A 22878-nucleotide genomic window follows, 5' to 3' on the forward strand; every position below is an offset into this window, starting at 1 on the left:
CTCAAGAGTGGGGGTTAATTTACCACAGCGCCCGGGTGACAAGGGTGTGGGGGCTCTCAATCATGAAACTAGATTGCCAGTGTCTTGGCTATGCACACTATCACCCTATTCAGGCATAGAGAGGTATCTTCAACTAGCACACGGAAACTTCGCCCTACACAACAGCGCCAATAAACGGGCAATGTAGCCTAAATCACTATTCAGGTAATGTAGGTAGTTTACAGAGAAATGTCAGGGATTATTAGTATTGTGCGTTCAAAGGATCACAAAGAATAAAACACTTACTAGGTTACCACACACCTGATGGGCTGTTCAATTTGTAGAACGCTAAACGCTGATGTAATCGGTTACCATAGGGACCGATTAGGAGTCAACCTATTCGACCACTTCGAAATTCATGAGTGCGCATTTTCAGATTTTCTGCAGCTACGGAGAGGGATACTAACAATACATGGACTAGCTTGTTAGCTAGATCTCAACAAATGTATGCATACTTACACTTCAGTTGTGCATTTAGTTTAATTTCAAGACTAACCTTCCTCGCCTGAAGAGCACTAGTGTAATTTTTAGCCAACATGGCTGAGGACAGCGAGTGGGTTGTGGAGAGCATCGCTGGATATTTGGGAAGTCCTGAATGGGTCATTCCATACACTGACTTCTTGGAAAACAAATGCACAGGTAAGAAAGGCCATTTGTTTTTCTACGTTTTTACGATAAAGAAAATTATTATAAACGGTTTTCAGGACCAGGATTACAAATGCTGAAATCATCCTTGGAACCCCTGCTCGAGTGAGCTAGCTACCAAGCTGAATAACAGCCAGCTAGCTAACGTTAGCTATTAAATCTAAAACTTTTACTGTAGCTAGCTAGCTTCAAGCACGTAATGTTTTTGTTGGCGAAAGGGAGCAGTGATTTTCCAGCTCAGTTGTTTGGCATGCGTCAGTGCGTCACATGTTTGAGCGACATTCATCCAACATGTCTTATTATAGCTTAGTTAATACTTTAAGCAAATAAACTAGCTGGTTAAGTTATCCACTGGGTGAAACAGTATATACATGTGCGTAGAGACCACTCGAACGCCTAGAAAGTTCCGATTCAAACGCACAATTCACCAGATCTGCATTAGAATGATCACCAACTATTGAGTTTCGTTGATCAACTCTCTGCATTTACTTCCGGTATGTACTTCCAAAAAATGTCTAAATAAAAATGTACAAGCAACCAAAAAACATCCAGTGTGATAGGATTGAGCTGTTGTATTCTTCCGATCTGATCGTTGCAGTAATTTTTTTGGAAGTACATACCGGGAGTAAATGAAGATACTTGCTCAGCGAAACTCCATATTTGGTGATCAACAAATTTACATTATTAACGCTTACAGTGGGGAATCGGCGCATTCTGGATGTTAGCATACAGATACTGGTGCACACACTGGTTGAATCAACTTAATTGGTCAACGTGTTGTGACATGGAATCAAGGTGAAAAATTCATTGGATTTGAAAAAAGTCATTAACCAGTACGGTTTTCATCTAATTTTAACAAGCGTTGTAAACATTGAAATTAGGGTTGAACTCAAATACATTGACTTACAGGTAAAAGTGTTGTTAATATCATTAATTTGGCATCTTATTTATAGGGCTAATGTAATGGTACCCCATTCATAGACGCCAACTGCTTTAGCTCTATTGATGATAGTATCTTCTTTATGGGAGCTTTTTGAAAGCTAACACGCATCGCTTGCCGTACTCTTTTGTAAACATAAGGACCATATTTCATAACAGCGAGAAATTATTTTCTAAAAACAAAAGGTTAAATTGATACACACATTGTTAGGGTTAATGTTCCCACACAGCCATATCCATGTTTCAGCGCTTGTTTACTGAAGACAAGAGGTGCTAGTTAGCTGTCTAGCATGCTCTGAACACCTGTGTGGAAGCGTAACTCGGGAAGTGTAGTTGGATGGAGGCAGCCATAGCTGTTTGGATCTGTAACTGCTACAGTGTAGTTTTGTCGGATGGAAGCTCCCATAGCAGTATAGATCTGTGCTACAGTAAGTATATTTTAAATTTAAAGGATTGTTTCTCGCTGATGAAAGATAAGGGCTATATATTTCAAAAGCCGTATCACAAGCAACTACTATTGACATTTCTAAAGGTTAAACCACAGCGTAGGGATTGTAGTTCACATGAGGTAGGGGAAGTTAATGGCTGAAAACTGTAGAGAGAAGGCAGAATGCCGCCTAAAGTTTTTTTTTAAAGCTAATGTGATGGTACTACTACTTCTAAACTTCCAAAGATCCAATCAACCATGGATGAATGATGGTCTACCTAGATACAAGCTGAAATGATGGTGTTCTTTGTCTGGTAAAGTAGATGTAAGTGTAGACTACATAAACCCAAACTCAAGTTAGGAGTTACATTCAACTGTTCAATGTTATTTAGGTAGTCTATGCAAATGAGTATGGAAGCTGTTCAATGTCTCAATGTTTTGACATGATACACCACATTAACATGTCAACGTGTTTTAATTGGCACGTTAAAGGGTAGGAAGTGTGAGTTTTTACTAGTGATGTACCGATATAACATTTCTGGCCGATAGAGACCTTTTTATTTATTTTTATTTTATTTTACCTTTATTTAACCAGGTAGGCAAGTTGAGAACAAGTTCTCATTTACAACTGCAACCTGGCCAAAATAAAGCAAAGCGGTGCGATACAAACAACAACACAGAGTTACACATGGAATAAACAAACATAGTCAATAATACAATAGAAAAAGTCTATATACAGTGTGTGGAAAAGAGGTAGGATAAGGGAGGTAAGGCTATTTGAGTGTCAAATAACACTATTTGACACATCAAATAAGTTTGTTGAACAAACAGGACCTGAATATGACTGTCACATAATAATTTAAGGCGTTAATTAATTTTTTACGTAGTTATTACACATTGATTACACTATCACTCGTATTTCATATGTCACAAAGATTCATCGATATGTATGCTATGATGCTGCTAAGGTTGTCCCGCGCACCTACAGTGCTGGCCATTAAAAAAGGGCAATGAATTCTATTATCTTGGCATTAATGGATTTCACCTTAGAGTTGTCTCACTGAAATTGTGTTACTCTTTCAAATGACTGCTTGACTTGTTGACTGCTCAATCCACACAGCAGACATTGTGGGCTAGTTTAGGAAGGCTGTGCTGCACGTATAGCGCAAAATTTTACATGGCGTCATTACTTCATGTACCTTCATTATATAGGTATGCACATCAGCTTTGACATCGGTTTTGCACATCGGGCATTAAACTAGACATCGGCCGATTCCGATATTTTCCACGATATATCGTGCATCCATAGTTTTTACTCAAGGTAGTAACAACACAGTGTGGTCAAAGACTTAGTACCTTAGTTGTAGTCACGATCTAGTTACTTATAACTACAAACATAGTTATGCTTTAGCCTTTTCACATATTTATTAACTTATCTTAAATGACCCACAATGTACTAATTCTCAACATCCTATGGAGAATCTACTCTGCGTTAGCTACACTACATAGTCAAAAGTATGTGGAGACCTGCTCGTCGAACATCCCATTCCAAAATCATGGGCATTAATATGGAGTTGGTCCCCCCTTTGCTGCTATAACAGACTCCACTATTCTGGGAAAGCTTTCCACTAATTGTTGGAACATTGCTGCGGGGACTTGCTTCCATTCAGCCACGAGCATTAGTGAGGTCAGGCACTAACGTTGGGTGATTAGGCCTGACTCGCAGTCGGTGTTCCAATTCAACCCAAATGTGTTCGATGGAGTTGAGATCAGGGCTTTGGGCAGGCCAGTCAAGTTCTACCACACCAATCTCGACAAACCATTTCTGTATCGACCTCGCTTTGCGCATGGGGGGCATAGTCATGCTGAAACAGGAAAGGGCCTTCCACAAACTGTTACCACAAAGTTGGAAGCACAGAATAATCTAGAATGTCATTGTATGCTGTAGCGTTAAGATTTCCCTTCTATGGAACTAAGGGGCCTAACCGGAACCATGCAAAACAGCCCCAGACCAGTTCTCCTCCTCCACCAAACTTTACACTTGGCACTATGCATTGGGGCAGGTAGCATTCTCCTGGCATCCGCCAAACCCAGATTTGACCGTTGGACTGCCAGATGTTGAAGTTTGATTCATCACTCCAGAGAACGTGTTTCCACTGCTCCAGAGTCCAATGGCAGCGATCTTCACACCAATCCAGCCGACGCTTGGCATTGCGCATGGTGATCTTAGACTTGTTTGTGGCTGTTTGGCCATGTAAACCCATTTCATGACGCTCCTGATGAACAGTTCTTGTGCAGAAGTAGCTTCCAGAGGCAGTTTGGAACTCGGTTGTGAGTGTTGCAACTGAGGACAGACGATTTTTACGCGTTACGCACTTCAGCACTCTCCGATCCCGTTCTGTGAGCTTGTGTGACCACTTTGCGGCTGAGCCATTGTTGCTCCTAGATGTTTCCACTTCACAATAATAGCAATTACAGTTGACCTGGGCAGCTCGAGCAGGGCAGAAATTTGACGAACTGACAATGCCACGTTGAAAGTCACTGAGCTCTTCAGTAAGGCCAATGTTTGTCTTTGGAGATCGCAAGGCTGTGTGCGTGATTTTATACACCTGTCGGCAACAGGTGTGGCAGAATCCACTAATTTGAAGAGGTGTCCACATACTTTTGTATGTAGCGTGTAGCTCTGTTGAAATGTACACAACTTGTTTCCAAAGCTAAGCAAATCAAATCAAATGTATTTATATAGCCCTTCGTACATCAGCTGATATCTCAAAGTGCTGTACAGAAACCCAGCCTAAAACCCCAAACAGCAAGCAATGCAGGTGTAGAAGCACGGTGGCTAGGAAAAACTCCCTAGAAAGGCCAAAACCTAGGAAGAAACCTAGAGAGGAACCAGGCTATGTGGGGTGGCCAGTCCTCTTCTGGCTGTGCCGGGTGGAGATTATAACAGAACATGGCCAAGATGTTCAAATGTTCATAAATGACCAGCATGGTCGTATAATAATAAGGCAGAACAGTTGAAACTGGAGCAGCAGCATGGTCAGATGGACTGGGGACAGCAAGGAGTCATCATGTCAGGTAGTCCTGGGGCATGGTCCTAGGGCTCAGGTCCTCCGAGAGAGAGAAAAAAAAAAGAGAGAATTAGAGAGAGCATATGTGGGGTGGCCAGTCCTCTTCTGGCTGTGCCGGGTGGAGATTAAAACAGAACATGGCCAAGATGTTCAAATGTTCATAAATGATCAGAATGTTTGAATAATAACAAGGCAGAACAGTTGAAACTGGAGCAGCAGCACGGCCAGGTGGACTGGGGTCAGCAAGGAGTCATCATGTCAGGTAATCCTGGGGCATGGTCCTAGGGCTCATGTCCTCCGAGAGAGAGAAGGAGAGAATTAGAGAACGCACACTTAGATTCACATAGGACAGGATAAGTACTCCAGATATAACACACTGACCCTAGCCCCCCGACACATAAACTACTGCAGCATAAATACTGGAGGCTGAGACAGTATACATAAAGGGTACATAAAGGTAGGCATCTGTATGGTAGACTCGTTCTCACAGAAGTGTATTACCCCTCATCACCAGCTGTCTACACAATATGTGAAAACCAGCACCTCCCTCGACAGAGATCAATCATCTCAATAACTAAAGCAGATAGCTTGCTACGGCCCACTACATAATGAGGATGTGAAATTTCAGCACCAAAGCACGTTTCTACTTTGGGCAGAGTGGGTGGACACCCTATTGTTCAGGCAGAAGTCATTGGACTGTGGCTTCACATTTTATTTCAATATACCTCATATTTAGGTTGATAGCATGACGTTGAAAAAATGACTTCAAATATTACATTTTACAACATTGAAACAAGGTCAAATAAACTGTGTAATCAAATCTAAAGTTAATTGACGAAAGGATGAAAAAGATTGTTTATGTTTCTTTGTGGAATTTTTAATGCAATTTCACCTGTTCATCGGGAGCTTCATGAAATGGGTTTACATGGCCAAACAGCCACAAACAAGTCTAAGATCACCATGCGCAATGCCAAGCGTCGGCTGGATTGGTGTGAAGATCGCTGCCATTGGACTCTGGAGCAGTGGAAACACGTTCTCTGGTGTGATGAATCAAACTTCACCATCTGGCAGTCCAACGGACAAATCTGGGTTTGGCGGATGCCAGGAGAATGCTACCTGCCCCAATGCATAGTGCCAAGTGTAAAGTTTGGTGGAGGAGGAGAACTGGTCTGGGGATGTTTTTCATGGTTCCAGCTAGGCCCCTAAATTTCACAGTACCAGTCAAAAGTTTGGACACACCTACTCATTCAAGCGTTTTTCTTTATTTGTACTATTTTCTACATTGTAGAATAATAGTGAAGACATCAGAACTATGAAATAACACATATGGGATCATGTAGTAACCAAAAAAAGTGTTACACAAATATGTATTTAATGAGAGTCTCTCTTTGCCATGTAAATGATCTGAATCCCCAAAAAACATTTCAGCCCTGCCACAAAAGGACCTGCTGACATCATGTCAGTGATTCTCTCTTTAACACAGGTGTGCGTGTTGACGAAGACAAAGCTGGAGATCACTCTGTCATGCTGATTGAGTTTGAATAACAGACTGGAAGCTTCAAAAGGAGGGTGGTGCTTGGAATCATTGTTCTTCTTCTGTCAACCATGTTTACCTGCAATGAAACACGTGACGTTATCATTGCTTTGCACAAAAAGTGGTTCACAGGCAAGGATATTGCTGCCGGTAAGATTGAACCTAAATCAACCATTTATCGGATCATCAAGGAGAGCAGTTCAATTGTTGTGAAGATGGCTTCAGGGTGCCCAAGAAAGTCCAGCAAGCGCAAGGTCCGTCTCCTAAAATTGATTCAGCTGCGGGATCGGGGCACCACCAGTACAGAGCTTGCTCAGGAATGGCAGCAGGCAGGTGTGAGTGCATCTGCACGCACAGTGAGGCAAAGACTTTTGGAGGATGGCCTGGTGTCAAGAAGGGCAGCAAAGAAGCCACTTCTCTCCAGGAAAAACATTGGGGACAGACTGATATTCTGCAAACAGTACAGCGATTGGACTGCTTAGCACTGGGTTAGCCATTTTCTCTGAGTCCCCTTTCCGATTGTTTGGGGCATCCGGAAGAAAGTTTGTCCGGAGGAGACAAGGTGAGCACTACCAATCTGTCCTGTGTCATGCCAACAGTAAAGCATCCTGAGACCATTCATGTGTGGGGTTGCTTCTAAGCCAAGGGAGTGGGCTCACTCAGAATTTTTCCTAAGAACACAGCCATGAATAAAGAATGGTACCAACACATCCCCCGAGAGCAACTTCCATCCAGGAACAGATTGGTGACGAACAATGCCTTTTCCAGCACGATGGAGCACCTTGCCATAAGGCAAAAGTGAGTACGTGGCTCGGGGAACAGAACATCGATATTTTGGGTCCATGGCCAGGAAACTCCCCAGACCTTAATCCCATTGAGAACGTGGTCAATCCTCAAGAGGCGGGTGGACAACAAAAAAACACATTCTGACAAACTCCAAGAATGAGCTGCCATCAGATGTGACCCAGAAGTTAATTGACAGCATGCCAGGGCAGATTGCAGAGGTCTTGAAAAAGAAGGGTCAACACTGCAAATATTGACTCTTTGCATCAACTTCATATTAATTGTAAATAAAAGCCTTTGACATGCTTGTAGTTCATACGTGCTTGTACTTCAGTATTACATAGTAACATCTGACAAAAATATCTAAACACTGAAGCAGCAAACTTTGTGGAAATTAATATTTGTCATTCTCAAAACTTGTCCACGACTGTACATGAACATTTCCAGATATCATCAACAGAAATGTAATCAAGGCACGGCATAGTACAGGGAGAGCTCTGCAGTGCTGAGTTATGACTTCTGAATTTGCATCAGATGGCAACAAGATCATATTGTATAGAAATTTCATCAAGTAACATGAATACAAAGCCGGCGAGAGGTGGTTAGAATAGGATGGGAGGCCAAAAGTCTGTGTAACCAATAGAGAGTCAGAGTCCAGAGTGTGGGAACAAACAGTCTGTCCCACGGTTGGGTAAAGACAGTTTGTAGTCAAAGTATGCAGGAGTCATGATGCAAATAGAAAAATAGCAAGATGCACAATAAAAAAATTAAATCTATAACGACTTGGGGCTAGCCATTGTAAGTTCAGAGTCACCTGCCCCAACAGTGCGTGTGTGCTGGAGGCGAGCGAAAGCTTGGGAGAGAGGAGTGAGTGTGGTAGAGGAACCTGTACCAGACTGGGAGAAAGGCCAGGGCAGACGGTGAACAGAGAGGAGTGAGTGTGGTGTAGGAACCTGTACCAGACTGGGAGAAAGGCCAGGGCAGACGGTGAACAGAGAGGAGTGAGTGTGGTGTAGGAACCTGTACCAGACGGGGAGAAAGGCCAGGGCAGACGGTGAACAGAGAGGAGTGAGTGTGTTGTAGGAACCTGTACCAGACGGGGGAGACAGGCCAGGGCAGACGGTGAACAAATTGCCAGGTGGAACCCAGGGAGCAGGTGTCACACCCACTTGGAAGAAGCTTTTATTTCTGGAGGTAGATTTCTTGTATAAAATTCCAGTGAATGGTCTTTGAACAGCAGGATGGGGCTTCAAAGGATGCTTCAAAGACTCCTGACACTTGTTCGGCCAAAACCCCTTTTACTTCACACATTAGTGCTAATTGAATGTGTATCTGGTCTGTCCTTTCAAGCCTGAGACCTCAGTTCCAGGTTGGAATGGTGTCCTCAGGTCTCTGCTGTTTGTTTGCTAGAGCACCCTCTGTATAGCTTGGAAAAATAACCTTGGAAGCAGTAATCTCTCCGGTTAATTTTGGTCAAATTAGGTTATAGGTTTGGAGTTTTGGTCTGGAGCGAAGGCCATGCTGTGGCGAGTAGCATCCTGCATATGTACCTGCCAAAAAATCCAAGTTTATCTAACTCAATCTATCCTTTTGTAAAAAAAAAACATGTTGAAAGATGTGAGAGCTCCCATTTAGCTGTCTCTCTCTATGAGGGGGGCGTGTTTCCACTGCATGCCAGATATTATGTCAAGAACAGCGCAAATAAGCAAAGAGAAACGACAATCCATCATTACTTTAAGACATGAAGTCCGTCAATCCGAAAAATAAGAAATGTTCAAAGTTCAAGTGCAGTCGCCAAAACCATCAAGTGCTATGATGAAACTGGCTCTCACGGGGACCACCACAGGATAGGAAGACCCAGAGTTACCTCTGCTGCAGAGGATAAGTTCATTCGAGTTACCGGCCTCAGAAATTGCAGCCCAAATAAATGCTTCACGGAGTTAAAGTAACAGACACATCTCAATAACTGTTCAGAGGAGACTGTGTGAATCAGGCCTTCATGGTCAAATTGCTGCATAGAAACCACTAGTAAAGGACACCAATAATAAGAAGACTTGATTGGGCCAAGAAACACAAGCAATGGACATTAGACCGATGGAAATCTGTCATTTGGTCTGATGAGTCCAAATTTTAGATTTTTGGTTCCAACCGCCATTGCTTTGTGAGACTCGGAGTAGGTGAACGGATGATCTCTGCATGTGTGGTTCCTACCGTGAAGCACGGGGGTGTGATGGTGTGGGGGTGTTTTGCTGGGGACACTGTCTGTGATTTATTTAGAATTCAAGGCACACTTAACTTCTTGCGGATTAATGGGACGCTACCGTCCCACCTGGCCAACATCCGGTGAAATTGCAGAGCGCCAAATTCAAATTAAATTACTATAAATATTAAACTTTCATGAAATCACAAGTGCAATACATCAAAATAAAGCTTAACTTGTTGTTAATCCAGCCGCCATGTCAGATTTAAAAGAGGCTTTACGGCGAAAGCAAACCATGCGATTATCTGAGGACAGATCATTTTTAACAAATCATTTTCAACCAGAAATAGCGATATAATATATGCCTTACCTTTTGAAGATCTTCTTCTGTTGGCACTACAAAAGGTCCCAGTTACATTACAAATGGTCCTTTTGTTCGATAAACTCCTTCTTTTATATCCATAAAAACTCAGTATAGCTGGCGCGCCTCAGTAAATAATCCACTCGTTTTCTCTCCTTCAAAATGCATACAAAATGAATCCCAAACAAGTCCATCAACATTTATAATCAATCCTTAGGTACCCTAAGACAATCGTTATTGTCTTTACCGGAGAAAAATACCAAAGAACGTGCTCTTATTCACATGCTTCGAAACACTACCGCCAAAATGGGAGAAACCTAGAAAAACTACGATTTCTGGCAAAATCTTTCCAAAACCCAGCCTGAAACTCTTTCTAAAGACTGTTGACATCAAGTGGAAGCCCTAGGAACTGCAATCAGGCACGATTTCGCCCTATTATAAAAGAGCCAGCCATTGAAATCAGTGGTAGGATAAATTTGTTTTTTGGGGGGATGGTTTGTCGACGGGGTTTCGCTTGCCATTTCAGTTCTGTTATACTCACAGACATTATTTTCACAGTTTTAGAAACTTTAGAGTGTTTTTTATGTCCTAGCTTCTGGGCCTGAGTAGCAGGCAGTTTACTTTGGGCATGCTTTTCATCCGGACGTCAAAATACCGCCCCCTATCCCAAAGAAGTTAAGCAAGGCACTTAACCCTATTTGCTCTTGTAAGTTGCTTTGGGTAAGAGCATCTGCTAAATGGCTAAAATGTAAATTAAGAATGTATGTCAATAAGCAGTGTCACCCTACTTGTTTAATTCAGATATTATGCATGCAAGTTTGCATAGTTGACCAATTTGGCATTTTCTTTCAGTTTTTGATGACGAAGATGAAAATAAATTGACTTATACAGAAATCCATCAGCAGTACAAGCATTTGGTGAGTAGCTAGCTACAGTCTTTGGAATGGCTTGCAACATTATTATGCATTGGGTTTCTTATTATGATGATTTATCATTACACATGTATCTTAAATAGACATATTCTGGAAGGGTCTGCAATTCCATAAATTAGTCCTGAATCAAGATGTGGAATGGCTGAGTTAGTCATGAATAGTTTGTCAGTGTCTTAACATCAAATGTTTTGTCTCTGGAAAACGGTGATGCAACTAGCAACATTTACTTTCAGGTGGAGAAGTTGTTAGAAACCTACATGCAAGAGGTTGGCATCGATGAGCAGCAGTTTTTGGAGGCATGCTCCTCTCCTTTTGCCAAGTCCAAAACCTTACAGGTAAGCTCGATCATCTTTCATATACACTGCCACAAATTATGCCAGCTACGTAGATGTAGACGGATGAGTGTGCACCTTTACAATACAAATGGGTTGAGAACAGAACATCTAGATATTTACATATCCTTCAGTGCTTTACACAAGTCAGTGGAAGGAAAATGTAAACCATTCCTCTGAAAATACCTAGGTCTATGTTTGGGCCAGGGCTCTCTCTGGATACAGCATTAAAGACTCTCCATAAAAAATAACATTATGTCAATGCCACTTGCCTGATGTGATGACATATATAGGGGATTTGTATTATGATGATGTCTAATGGTTGCTGGGAACTTGCCAGCTATTGGTCTCTGGCCATACTGAACGATATATTCTGTATCTGGAATTCAATAGCCTCCATCTCAGGACAATTCATTTAATGCACCATCAATGTAATGACAGAGTTAATTTGTGATGACTCATCAAGTAATGTAATACACAGTACGTCTCTGACAGTAGAGATGAGCTCTTTGACATCCCAAAGGCCTAGTTGCCTTTTGATGAAGCCAAGCGCTACAAGGTTCAGGTCTGCACTGAACTGGAAGCTAACCAAGTCATTTGGAATAATTATTGCACAGTTTTATTTATCTGTTATTTTACCAGGTAAGTTGACTGAGAACACGTTCTCATTTGCAGCAACGACCTGGAGAATAGTTACAGGGGAGAGGAGGGGGATGAATGAGCCAATTGTAAACTAGGGATTATTAGGTTACCGTGATGGTTTGAGGGCCAGATTGGGAATTTAGCCAGGACACCAGGGTTAACACCCCTACTCTTACGATAAGTGCCATGGGACCTCTAATGACCTCAGAGTCAGGACACCTGTTTAACGTCCCACCCGAAAGACTGCACCCTACACAGGGCAGTGTCCCCAATCAGTGGGATATTTTTCTTTAGATCAGAGGAAAGAGTGCCTCCTACTGGCCCTCCAACACCACTTCCAGCAGCATCTGGTCTCCCATCCAGGAACTGACTGGGACCAACCCTGCTTAGCTTCAGAAGCAAGCCAGCAGTGGTATGCAGGGTGGTATGCTGCAGGTCAGGAAGGAGGAGTGGACAGTGCCAGAGTTTAACAACTCTAATGAGGTAGCTTACTATGGGATGGGTTTCTACAGGGACTCCCTGTGATATTGTTACAATTTAACTTTGGGCCCTATCTAATCAAACTCAATTACCAGGTTTCTGGGATAAATCCCAAACTATTCTTCTTGCACTACAAGTATGCCTAGGTTATGCACATTTGATGTGTGTAGATAAACACTGTAAACATTGTTTGTTTCTTTTTGTGCAAGAATACTAACTTATCCTGGAGACCTGTTCACTGATTTTATGAAATGGGCCTTCGGTTGTAGCCTGGTGGAACAAGCCGAGCGCATCGGTCAGTCTGCTTGACCAGGCCACTCCGGTTGCATGGCAAGCAATCAAGAACAAGAAAGGTACAGATTGAACTACCTGTGAAGAAAGGTAGGCTACAGTGCCTTGCGAAAGTATTCGGCCCCCTTGAACTTTGCGACCTTTTGCCACATTTCAGGCTTCAAACATAAAGATATAAAACTGTATTTTTTTGTGAAGAATCAACAACAAGTGGGACACAATCATGAAGTGGAATGACATTTATTGGATATTTCTAACAAATCAAAAACTATTCAAAATTATTCAGCCCCCTTAAATTAATACTTTGTAGCGCCACCTTTTGCTGCGACTACAGCTGTAAGTCGCTTGGGGTATGTCTCTATCAGTTTTGCACATCGAGAGACTGAAATGTTTTCCCATTCCTCCTTGCAAAACAGCTCGAGCTCAGTGAGGTTGGATGGAGAGCATTTGTGAACAGCAGTTTTCAGTTCTTTCCACAGATTCTCGATTGGATTCAGGTCTGGACTTTGACTTGGCCATTCTAACACCTGGATATGTTTATTTTTGAACCATTCCATTGTAGATTTTGCTTTATGTTTTGGATCATTGTCTTGTTGGAAGACAAATCTCCGTCTCAGTCTCAGGTCTTTTGCAGATTCCATCAGGTTTTCTTCCAGAATGGTCCTGTATTTGGCTCCATCCATCTTCCCATCAATTTTAACCATCTTCCCTGTCCCTGCTGAAGAAAAGCAGGCCCAAACCATGATGCTGCCACCACCATGTTTGACAGTGGGGATGGTGTGTTCAGGGTGATGAGCTGTGTTGCTTTTACACCAAACATAACATTTTGCATTGTTGCTAAAAAGTTCAATTTTGGTTTCATCTGACCAGAGCACCTTCTTCCACATGTTTGGTGTGTCTCCCAGGTGGCTTGTGGCAAACTTTAAACAACACTTTTTATATCTTTAAGAAATGGCTTTCTTCTTGCCACTCTTCCATAAAGGCCAGATTTGTGCAATATACGACTGATTGTTGTCCTATGGACAGAGTCTCCCACCTCAGCTGTAGATCTCTGCAGTTCATCCAGAGTGATCATGGGCCTCTTGGCTGCATCTCTGATCAGTCTTCTCCTTGTATGAGCTGAAAGTTTAGAGGGACGGCCAGGTCTTGGTAGATTTGCAGTGGTCTGATACTCCTTCCATTTCAATATTATCGCTTGCACAGTGCTCCTTGGGATGTTTAAAGCTTGGGAAATCTTTTTGTATCCAAATCCGGCTTTAAACTTCTTCACAACAGTATCTCGGACCTGCCTGGTGTGTTCCTTGTTCTTCATGATCCTCTCTGCGCTTTTAACGGACCTCTGAGACTATCACAGTGCAGGTGCATTTATACGGAGACTTGATTACACACAGGTGGATTGTATTTATCATCATTAGTCATTTAGGTCAACATTAGATCATTCAGAGATCCTCACTGAACTTCTGGAGAGAGTTTGCTGCACTGAAAGTAAAGGGCCTGAATAATTTTGCACGCCCAATTTTTTAGTTTTTGATTTGGTAAAAAAGTTTGAAATATCCAATAAATGTCGTTCCACTTCATGATTGTGTCCCACTTGTTGTTGATTCTTCACAAAAAAATACAGTTTTATATCTTTATGTTTGAAGCCTGAAATGTGGCAAAAGGTCGCAAAGTTCAAGGGGGCCGAATACTTTCGCAAGGCACTGTACATGTTAATGACTTGAAGGCAAGCTCCTTTCAGTTCTGCTCATGCTGTTACTTGCTGTCTCCATGCCAACTGTTTTGACAGTTCGGCGGGGTTGTGATACTACTTAATTACCTTGCTGAAGCATTTCCCGAGGTCTGAATCTGAGGACCTTATCACCATTGAGCTTAATCCACACCTTTCCCGACCCTTTACCTTCCTACTAATGGTAGGGAATATGAACTGTCAGAGTGGGGAAATGTGATAGGATTGGGTGTGCTCTCATGAAAAAACATTTAAGATAACTTTCAGCCTAGATCTTCTTGAAATGCGTCCTCCTGTCATGGACTGAGGAGCATGCCCCATCATGTTCAACTCCATGGTCAAAGAATGCATGGCCCTGCATAAAAATACATAATAGGAAATAGTTCAGGTACACAATGATGCATTCTGTTTCTCCTCCATCTGCTGGTGTTGTGAACCTGAGACTGTTAAACATACAGGAGCTCAGGTAGACCTGATCTATGACCAGATTAGTGGGCCAGGCCTAAATCGGGTTAGTGAGATACAGGAACAGCTCGATGGAGCTATTCCTGATGGAGAGTGTTACTTAGTCTCAGAGCCAACAGTGCCCTCTGGGACATACCTGGGCCAGAAAAAGACCTTGGTTGTGATTTAAGTTACCAGGAGGCACATAATGTAGGCCTCAGGACAGAGACAGAGAGAGGAAGAGAATTCAGAGCTGACTCAGTTTCAATTACAGTGCCAACTGCCAAGGTTGCACAACCCAGAGGCAGAGAACTCAAAGAAACAAGTACAAATATGAATAATTCATAGGACTTGTCAAGATGGTTAGCAGACATAGAACAGTATTCATGCTTATTATTAACTGTACCTTTTGTACAGACTGTATTCCAGCCCGTCCTGGCCACAGACGACTTCCAGATGTTCAGGTCTCTCATGGTGCAGAAGAACATGGAGCTCCAGCTCCAGGCGCTGCAGGTCATTAAAGAGAGAAATGGTACACCTTTTCACTGTTGTCACACAACTCCTAATTAGGGTTGAACAAATCTGGTAACTTTCCCAACATATTCAGATTTTGCAGATGTCTTGATTGGAGGATTCCGCATTTCTTGCGTATTCCCTCCTGATTTGTGAAAGTTACTGGATTTTTTTGCAATCCTAATGCTTGCCTACCGTACCAGCTTACACACTACTCCATCATGCGGGTGTGCCCATACACACACACACTTGGCACAATGGCACCGATGAGCCTACACTGGTCCAAAACTATTTGTTCTAATGCTCCCCTCCTGTGTGCATAGGCGCCCTGCCTGAGTGTCTCACAGATGGAGCAGACGTGATGAGTGAACTGGAGCAGCAGGAGATGAAGATTATACAGGAGGTTCTGAAGTAAGAGACTCATAGAACTGGGGCCATTACACCAGCTCTCATACATGCACTGTCATTTTATAATAATAGGGTTTTCATCAGGTTCTCATAGGCTTTGTTGTGTCGTTTCCTTTAGTCATTGGCGCACACGTAGGGCCCATAGTTTTGCCTGAGCACATTATTAGACCAGGAAAGACTCCAGCTCCCGATACCCCCCCCAAAAAGGAACAATAAAACAACAGAGGCTATATGCATGATATATTATTATATATTATTCGTAGCCGTCTATTTACCACCACAGACCGATGCTGGCACTAAGACCACACTCCACCAACTCTATAAGGCCATAAGCAAACAAGAAAATGCTCACCCAGAAGCGGCGCTCCTTGTGGCCGGGGACTTTAATGCAGGCAAACTGAAATCAGTTTTACCACATTTTTAGACTCTAGACCACCTTTACTCCACACACAGAGATGCATACAAAGCTCTCCCACGCCCTCCATTTGGCAAATCTGACCTATAATTCTATCCTCCTGATTCCTGATTACAAGCAAAAACTAAAGCAGGAAGTACCAGTGACTCGCTCAATACGGAAGTGGTCAAATGACGCGGATGCTACGCTACAGGACTGTTTTGCTAGCAGCGACTGAAATATGTTCCGGGATTCATCCAATGGCATTGAGGAGTACCACCTCAGTCATCGGCTTCATCAATAAGTGCATCGACGACGTCGTCCACACAGTGACCGTACCTACATATCCCAACCAAAAGCCATGGATTATAGGCAACATCCACATCGAGCTAAAGGCTAAGTGCTTTGAAAGGTTGGTAATGGCTCACATCAACACCATTATCCCAGAAACCCTAGACCCACTCCAATTTGCATACCGCCCAAACAGATCCACAGATGATGCAATCTCTATTGCACTCCACACTGCCCTTTCCTACCTGGACAAAAGGAACACTTATGTGAGAATGCTATTCATTGACTACAGCTCAGCGTTCAACACCATAATACCCTCAAAGCTCATCAGTAAGCTAAGGATCCTGGGACTAAACACCTCCCTCTGCAACTGGATCCTGGACTTCCTGACGGGCCGCCCCAGGTGGTGAGGTTAGGTAGCAACACATCTGCCACACTGATCCTCAACACTGGAGCTCCACAGGGGTGCGTGCTCATTCCCCTCCGGTACTCCCTGTTCACCTATGACTGCATGGCCAGGCACGACTCCAACACCATCATTAGGTTTGCTGATGACACAACAGTGATCAACGACGAGACAGCCTATAGGGAGGAGGTTAGAGACCTGGTCGGGTGGTGCCAGAATAACAACCTATCCCTCAACATGAGCAAGACAAAGGAGATGATTGTGGACTACAGGAAATTGAGGACCGAGCACGCCCCCATTCTCATCAACGGGGCTGTAGTGGAGCAGGTTGAGAGCTTCAAGTTCGTTGGTGTCCACATCAACAACAAACTAGAATGGTCCAAACACACCAAGACAGTCGTGAAGAGGGCATGACAAAGCCTATTCCCCCTCAGGAAACTAAAAAGATTTGGCATGCTGCCTGCCTGGTTGCATCACTGCCTGGTACGGCAATTGCTCGGCCTCTGACCGCAAGGCACTACAGAGGGTAGTGCGTACGGCCCAGTACATTACTGGGGCTAAGCTGCCTGCCATCCAGGACCTCTACACCAGGCGGTGTCAGTGGAAAGCCTTGAAAATTGTCAAAGACCCCAGCCATAGACTGTTCTCTCTACTGCCTCATGGCAAGCGGTACCAGAGTGCCAAGTCTAGGACCAAAAGGCGTCTCAACAGTTTTTACCCCCAAGCCATAAGACTCCTGAACAGGTCATCAAATGGCTACCCGGACTATTTGCATTATGTGCCCCCCCCAACCCCTCTTTTTACGCTGCTGCTACTCTCTGTTTATCATATATGCACAGTCACTTTAACCACACCTACCTCAATTAGGCCGACTAACTGGTGCCTGTATATAGCCTCACTACTATTATATCCTTAGCTTAGTGATGAGCTTTGAGGGTACTATGGTGCTGAGCTGTAGTCAATGAATAGCATTCTCACATAGGTGTTCCTTGTGTCCAGGTGGGAAAGGGCAGTGTGAAGTAGAGATTGCATCATCTGTGGATCTGTTTGGGTGGTATTCAAATTGGAGTGAATCCAGGGTTTCTGGAATAATGGTGTTGATGTGAGCTATTACCAACCTTTCCAAGCACTTCATGGCTACGGACGTGATTGATACGGGTCTGAATTCATTTAGGCAGATTGCCTTTGTGTTCTTGGGCACAGGGACTATGGTGATCTGCTTGAAACATGTTGGTATTACAGACTCAATCAGGGACATGTTGAAAATGTCAGTGAAGACATCTGCGGTGAAGACATCATTGTGGGGACGACATCCTCAATGCACTTCTTGATAAAGCCAGTGACTTATGTGGTGTATTCCTCAATACAATCGGAAGAATCCCAGAACATGTTCCAGTCTGTGATGGCAAAACAGTCCTGTAGTTTAGCATCTGCTTCATCTGACCAGTTTTTGTTATTGACCGATCACTGGTGCTTCCTGGTTTAATTTTAGCTTGTAAGCAGGAATCAGTAGGATAGCATTGTGGTCAGATTTACCAAATGGAGGGCGAGGGATTGCTTTGTACGTGTCTCTGTGTGTGGAGTACAGGTGATCTAGAATTTTTTCCCCCTTTACCTTGAACCCTGTTAAAAAACCTGTGCTTTGAATTGAGGAGGGCAGTCCATAAGCGCGGACGAAGGATATCAAGGATCTGGAGAAAAAAAATCTTTATGGAGGAATGGTCTAAGATCCCTCCCTAAGTGTTCTCCAATTTTTATTTTACCTTTATTTAACTAGGCGAGATCAGTTAAGAACAAATTCTTATTTTCAATGACGGCCTAGGAACAGTGGGTTAACTACCTGTTCAGGGGCAGAACGACAGATTTGTACCTTGTCAGCTCGGGGGTTTGAACTTGCAACCTTCCGGTTACTAGTCCAACGCTCTAACCACTAGGCTACCCTGCCACCAATCTCATAAAACATTTAATAAAAAGGCTCAGTGCCATTATCCTCACAAGGTGAAGTATTGAAAACAGCTGCCAATAATCTTGAACCCCATCTTTTGGGAGAGAAAAAAAGTATTACTTTTTAAACAATCTTTTCTCTGAGAAATTGCATTAGTATAATAACATTTTCCTTTTTATTTTGCATACAATATAGCTTAGTATTTTTTTATTTTATAGTATCTAAATGGTGACAATAATGGCTGTGTTATTTAAGATCGCTTTGTATTCAACTACAAGTAACACATTGAAACACACTAGTGCAACCCTATAAAACCATGGTGGTTTTGATGTAAAGCAACCTCACTCTTATCATCTGAGTTAACCGACCATCTACTAGTAAACATATCTCCCCGATGTGTGTTTGTACAGGAAGTCAAAGGAGGATTATGACCTAGAGATGGCTCGGCGACTGCAGTCAGAGGAGATCGGCTCCACGTTCAGAAGCTGCTCTGATAGGCCAGTTCTAGAGGCAGTCAGCATCCAGAGGCCCACCTCCATTCAACAGACCAACAAGGTGAGTTATAAACCTAATACTGACTCATCAGAGTGTTGTAATACAAAAATACTGAACATAAGACTTTGTCTGCCTGTAGAATGTGATAAATGGTTCCTATTTCATGTATTCATAGCCATAGTATTCTTCTGAGCTATGTAGTTTAGCAGCAACACAAAAGAAGGGGAAGTGATGAGTACAGCAGCTTACAGTCCCTACATATCACGTTACTAGACAGTCTTCAATCAATCAACTAATGCAGTGGTACATGATCTGGCAGATATCCAGCCCTGTTCTAGGACATGGACTCACATTGTTAACTAAAGGTTTGACCTGTAACACTGTTTTTTGCACATTATCGTTACAATATATGTTTTTTTTGCCTGTATATTAACCTAAAGTGGGGTATGTGACAACTCTCTTGTATGTTGCATATGCTCAGCCCAAGGCTGAGGCGAAGGTGTGGGACAGTGGTAGCCACCAGCCCTCTGTCCCTCTGGTCAATGGAAACGCAACGGTAACTCTCCTAGTAGTACAGTGCACACAGTCTGCTATTGCACTGTTAGACCTGTGGTCGCACATAAATGTTAGCTGTACAACCTGAACTTTGTGAACATCAGTGTGGCATAACTAGAACTGCTAGATGCAATGACATGGCTGCCCTGTGCCTTCCATGTAGGTGAACAGTACATCTCCTCAGAGAGGGGAGCTGAAGGCTGCTGGAGGTAGTGGGCAGATGAGTCCAGCCAATACCAGCACATCTCCCCCTTCTAAGTTGGCATCAGGTAATAACTGTTACATTCAGTCTCCAATACTGTTGGCTGACTGTTTCCCCTCCATATACTTTGGTGCTTGAAACAGTCTTCTCTGTTTCATGTTCTCAGTACATCTGCTCTATTACTAGTCTGTAGTGATGTACCTTCCCTACTGTTCACTGGATTTACTCTGTGCCCTCAGGTTATAGTATACACTAGTCTGTTCTGCTTGAAGTCTTTCCTGTAGTGTAGATATAACACATGAATGCTAAAAGGTTCATCTACATTACATGTCCCTTCAAATTAGTGGATTTGCCCACGCCAGCTGCTGACAGGTATATAAAAATCGAGCACACAGCCTTGCAAACTACATAGACAAACTTTGGCAGTAGAATGGCTTTACTGAAGAGCGTAGGACCGCGTAGCGTGTAAAAATATTCTGTCCTCGATTGCAACACTCACTACAGAGTTCCAAACTGCGTCTGGAAGCATCATCAGCACAAGAACTGTTCATCAGGAGCTTCATGAAATGGGATTCCTTGGCAGAGCAGCCGCACACAAGCCTAAGATCACCATGCGCTAAGCCAAGCGTCGGCTGGAGTGGCGTAAAGCTCGCCGCCATTGGACTCGCGTTCTCTGGAGTGATGAATCTGGCAGTCCGATGGAAAAATCTGGGGTTGGCGGATGCCAGGAGAATGCATAGCCATGCAATGCCAACTGAACATTTTGGCGGAGGAATAATGGTCTGGGGCTGTTTTTCATGGTGCGGGCTAGGCCCCTTAGTTTCAGTGAAGGGAAATCTTAACGCTACAGCATACAATGACATTCTAGATGATTCTGTGCTTCCAACTTTGTCAACATTTTGATTAAGGCCCTTTCCTGTTTCAGCATGACAATGCCCCCGTGCACAAAGTGAGGTCCATATAGAAATGGTTTGTTGAGATCGGTGTGGAAGAACTTGACTGGCCTGCACAGAGCCCTGACACCTTTGGGATGAATTGTAACACTGCGAGCCAGGTTCAATCGCCCAACACCAGTGCCCGACCTCACTAATGCTCTTGTAGCTGAATGGAAGCAAATTCCAACATCTAGTGGAAAGCCTTCCCAGAAGAGTGGAGTCTGTTATAGCAGCAAAGTGGGGACCAACTCCATATTAACGCCCATGATTTTGGAATGAGATGTTCGACGAGCAGGTGTCCACATACTTTGTCAGGTAGTGTACTTCAGAGGTTGTGTGACTACTGGAGGGTTATGTGTTGATGCAGAACCACGAGTCCTTCCTGCTGTGAGGGTTCCAGTGAAGGGCATAGAGCTTCCGGCTGTCTCCAGGGAGAAGGGCAGCAGCCAGGCAGTAGAGGGCTGGATAGAAGAGGCACGCAAGGAGGCTGGCATCTCCAAGCCATTCACAGTGAGACTCTCCTACTGCATACACCATACAAAGGGCTTTGTGTTTTGGTTCATCATGTCACATGACATAGATTTGAATGTTTAAGGCTTTCCCAGAAAGGAGAATTAGACTATTTACATTTTTCTGATGGTCAGACATAAAAAGGGGGTTTGATGAAAAAGCTTTAAATCCAGGTCATGTGACATTAACCATTACACAGGGCCATATGTCATGCACTCTGAATAAACACCCAGGCAACATGACCAGTTTCGCTGAAGACAGATGGATTGTGTTTCTCTGTGTGTTCAGGAGTTGTCAGCAGAGCAGCAGGTGCAACTCCAGCAGAGGGCGCTGTACCTGAGGCAGCAGAGGGACAAACTTCAGGCCATGAAAAGAGAGCAGAGACCCAAACCAGCCACACCAGAGGAACCCCCTGCCCCCACTCCCAGCACACCGGTAACAGCTTTCATTAGTTACCACTAATAACGATAACAATGCACCACACCTCAGCTGATGACTGCAAATTCAAGTAGAACTCTGCTAGCAAAGAACTCTGGTCTGCCTGTGTCATGTTTTTAGTGAGTTTCAAATGCAATCTTCTCGATTGGTTTCCTCTTCCCCTCTTCTTTTGCTGCCTTGCCAATCAAAGGACTATGTTCCTAAAATGAACAGGGGTGGTGCTAGTAGTGTACAGGAAGAGATGGTCAATGCCTCGCAGCCTGCAAGCTCTCTCGTTGGGGGACATAAACCCAAGGTGATCTGGGTTGAAGTGACAACTGTCTCCACTTTGTAGTGCTGCTGCCCCGTCTGCTTCTACTCTTCTGGCTCTATTCAGTCTAGATCGCTGAAGCGTTAGATTGCGCAATATGAAAAGGGTCATTTCCAATTGAGCCGGCATATGCAGTCGCCACTAACATTGCTTTTAAATCAGGCTGAACTTCGGCGATACGGATTGAATAAAGCCCTTGCTGTAGTAGATGTGACTTAAGTTTGAGTGGTGCTACCGTTCAACATTTGATACACTTTCTTGGTTTTCCCTTCAAAGGAGATCTCTGTCGAAGATAAAAAGAAGTTACAGAAAAGACAACATCTGGCTGAAAAACTGAAAGAGGAAGTCATCAAGAAGTAAACGCAACTGCAATATACACCCCCCTCAGAGTTTAATTGTAGTCAAAATGGTCCGGGACTGTGCTTGAGAAGGGGCAAAATGAAAGGTATTCAAATGGATCTTTATATAGAATCAGTGGTGCATTAATATTAACTATGTAAGATCATGTATGCCGTTTAATAAATCCTATTATTTTATACACTTTCTGCCAAAGATCTTGTGTGATAAACCTACTGGTCAGCATGGAAAGATGCAATTAACTTGTACATACTGTTTTAAATCTACAAGCAT

At 43.3% G+C, this 22878-nt stretch overlaps 1 protein-coding gene across 12 annotated transcripts; it reads left to right on the forward strand.

The window, feature by feature from the left end:
• The first annotated feature begins 97 nt into the window (after positions 1–97).
• On the forward strand, positions 98–22789 carry cfap36 (cilia and flagella associated protein 36). 12 transcript variants are annotated; one of them, XM_031823669.1, is made up of 12 exons: positions 342–678; positions 10852–10916; positions 11165–11266; positions 12655–12738; positions 15264–15378; positions 15683–15770; positions 19214–19358; positions 19780–19854; positions 20017–20122; positions 21358–21500; positions 21789–21935; positions 22129–22448. In XM_031823669.1, the coding sequence occupies exons 1-12, from the start codon at positions 576–578 to the stop codon at positions 22270–22272; spliced, it is 1317 nt and encodes a 438-aa protein (XP_031679529.1). In that variant the 5' UTR covers positions 342–575; the 3' UTR covers positions 22273–22448. The 12 variants fall into 12 exon arrangements, with proteins under 12 accessions (XP_020337558.1, XP_031679529.1, XP_031679532.1 ...); XM_031823671.1 differs by lacking the exon at positions 22129–22448 and adding an exon at positions 22525–22789 and having other exon boundaries at positions 345–678; XM_031823675.1 differs by lacking the exon at positions 342–678 and adding an exon at positions 1055–1479 and having other exon boundaries at positions 22129–22444.
• Positions 22790–22878: the final 89 nt, after the last annotated feature.

This window comes from Oncorhynchus kisutch, linkage group LG4 (genome assembly GCF_002021735.2).
Source record: "Oncorhynchus kisutch isolate 150728-3 linkage group LG4, Okis_V2, whole genome shotgun sequence".
NCBI classification, from domain to species: Eukaryota; Metazoa; Chordata; class Actinopteri; order Salmoniformes; family Salmonidae; genus Oncorhynchus; species Oncorhynchus kisutch.

Bases quoted from the DNA above. Each gene is read 5' to 3' on its own strand.
- cfap36 (XM_031823669.1), top strand. From the start codon at position 576: ATGGCTGAGGACAGCGAGTGGGTTGTGGAGAGCATCGCTGGATATTTG. The intron at 679-10,851 runs GTAAGAAAGGCC...ATTTTCTTTCAG, and splicing joins CTTGGAAAACAAATGCACAG to TTTTTGATGACGAAGATGAA. The intron at 20,123-21,357 runs GTAATAACTGTT...GTGTTGATGCAG, and splicing joins CCCTTCTAAGTTGGCATCAG to AACCACGAGTCCTTCCTGCT.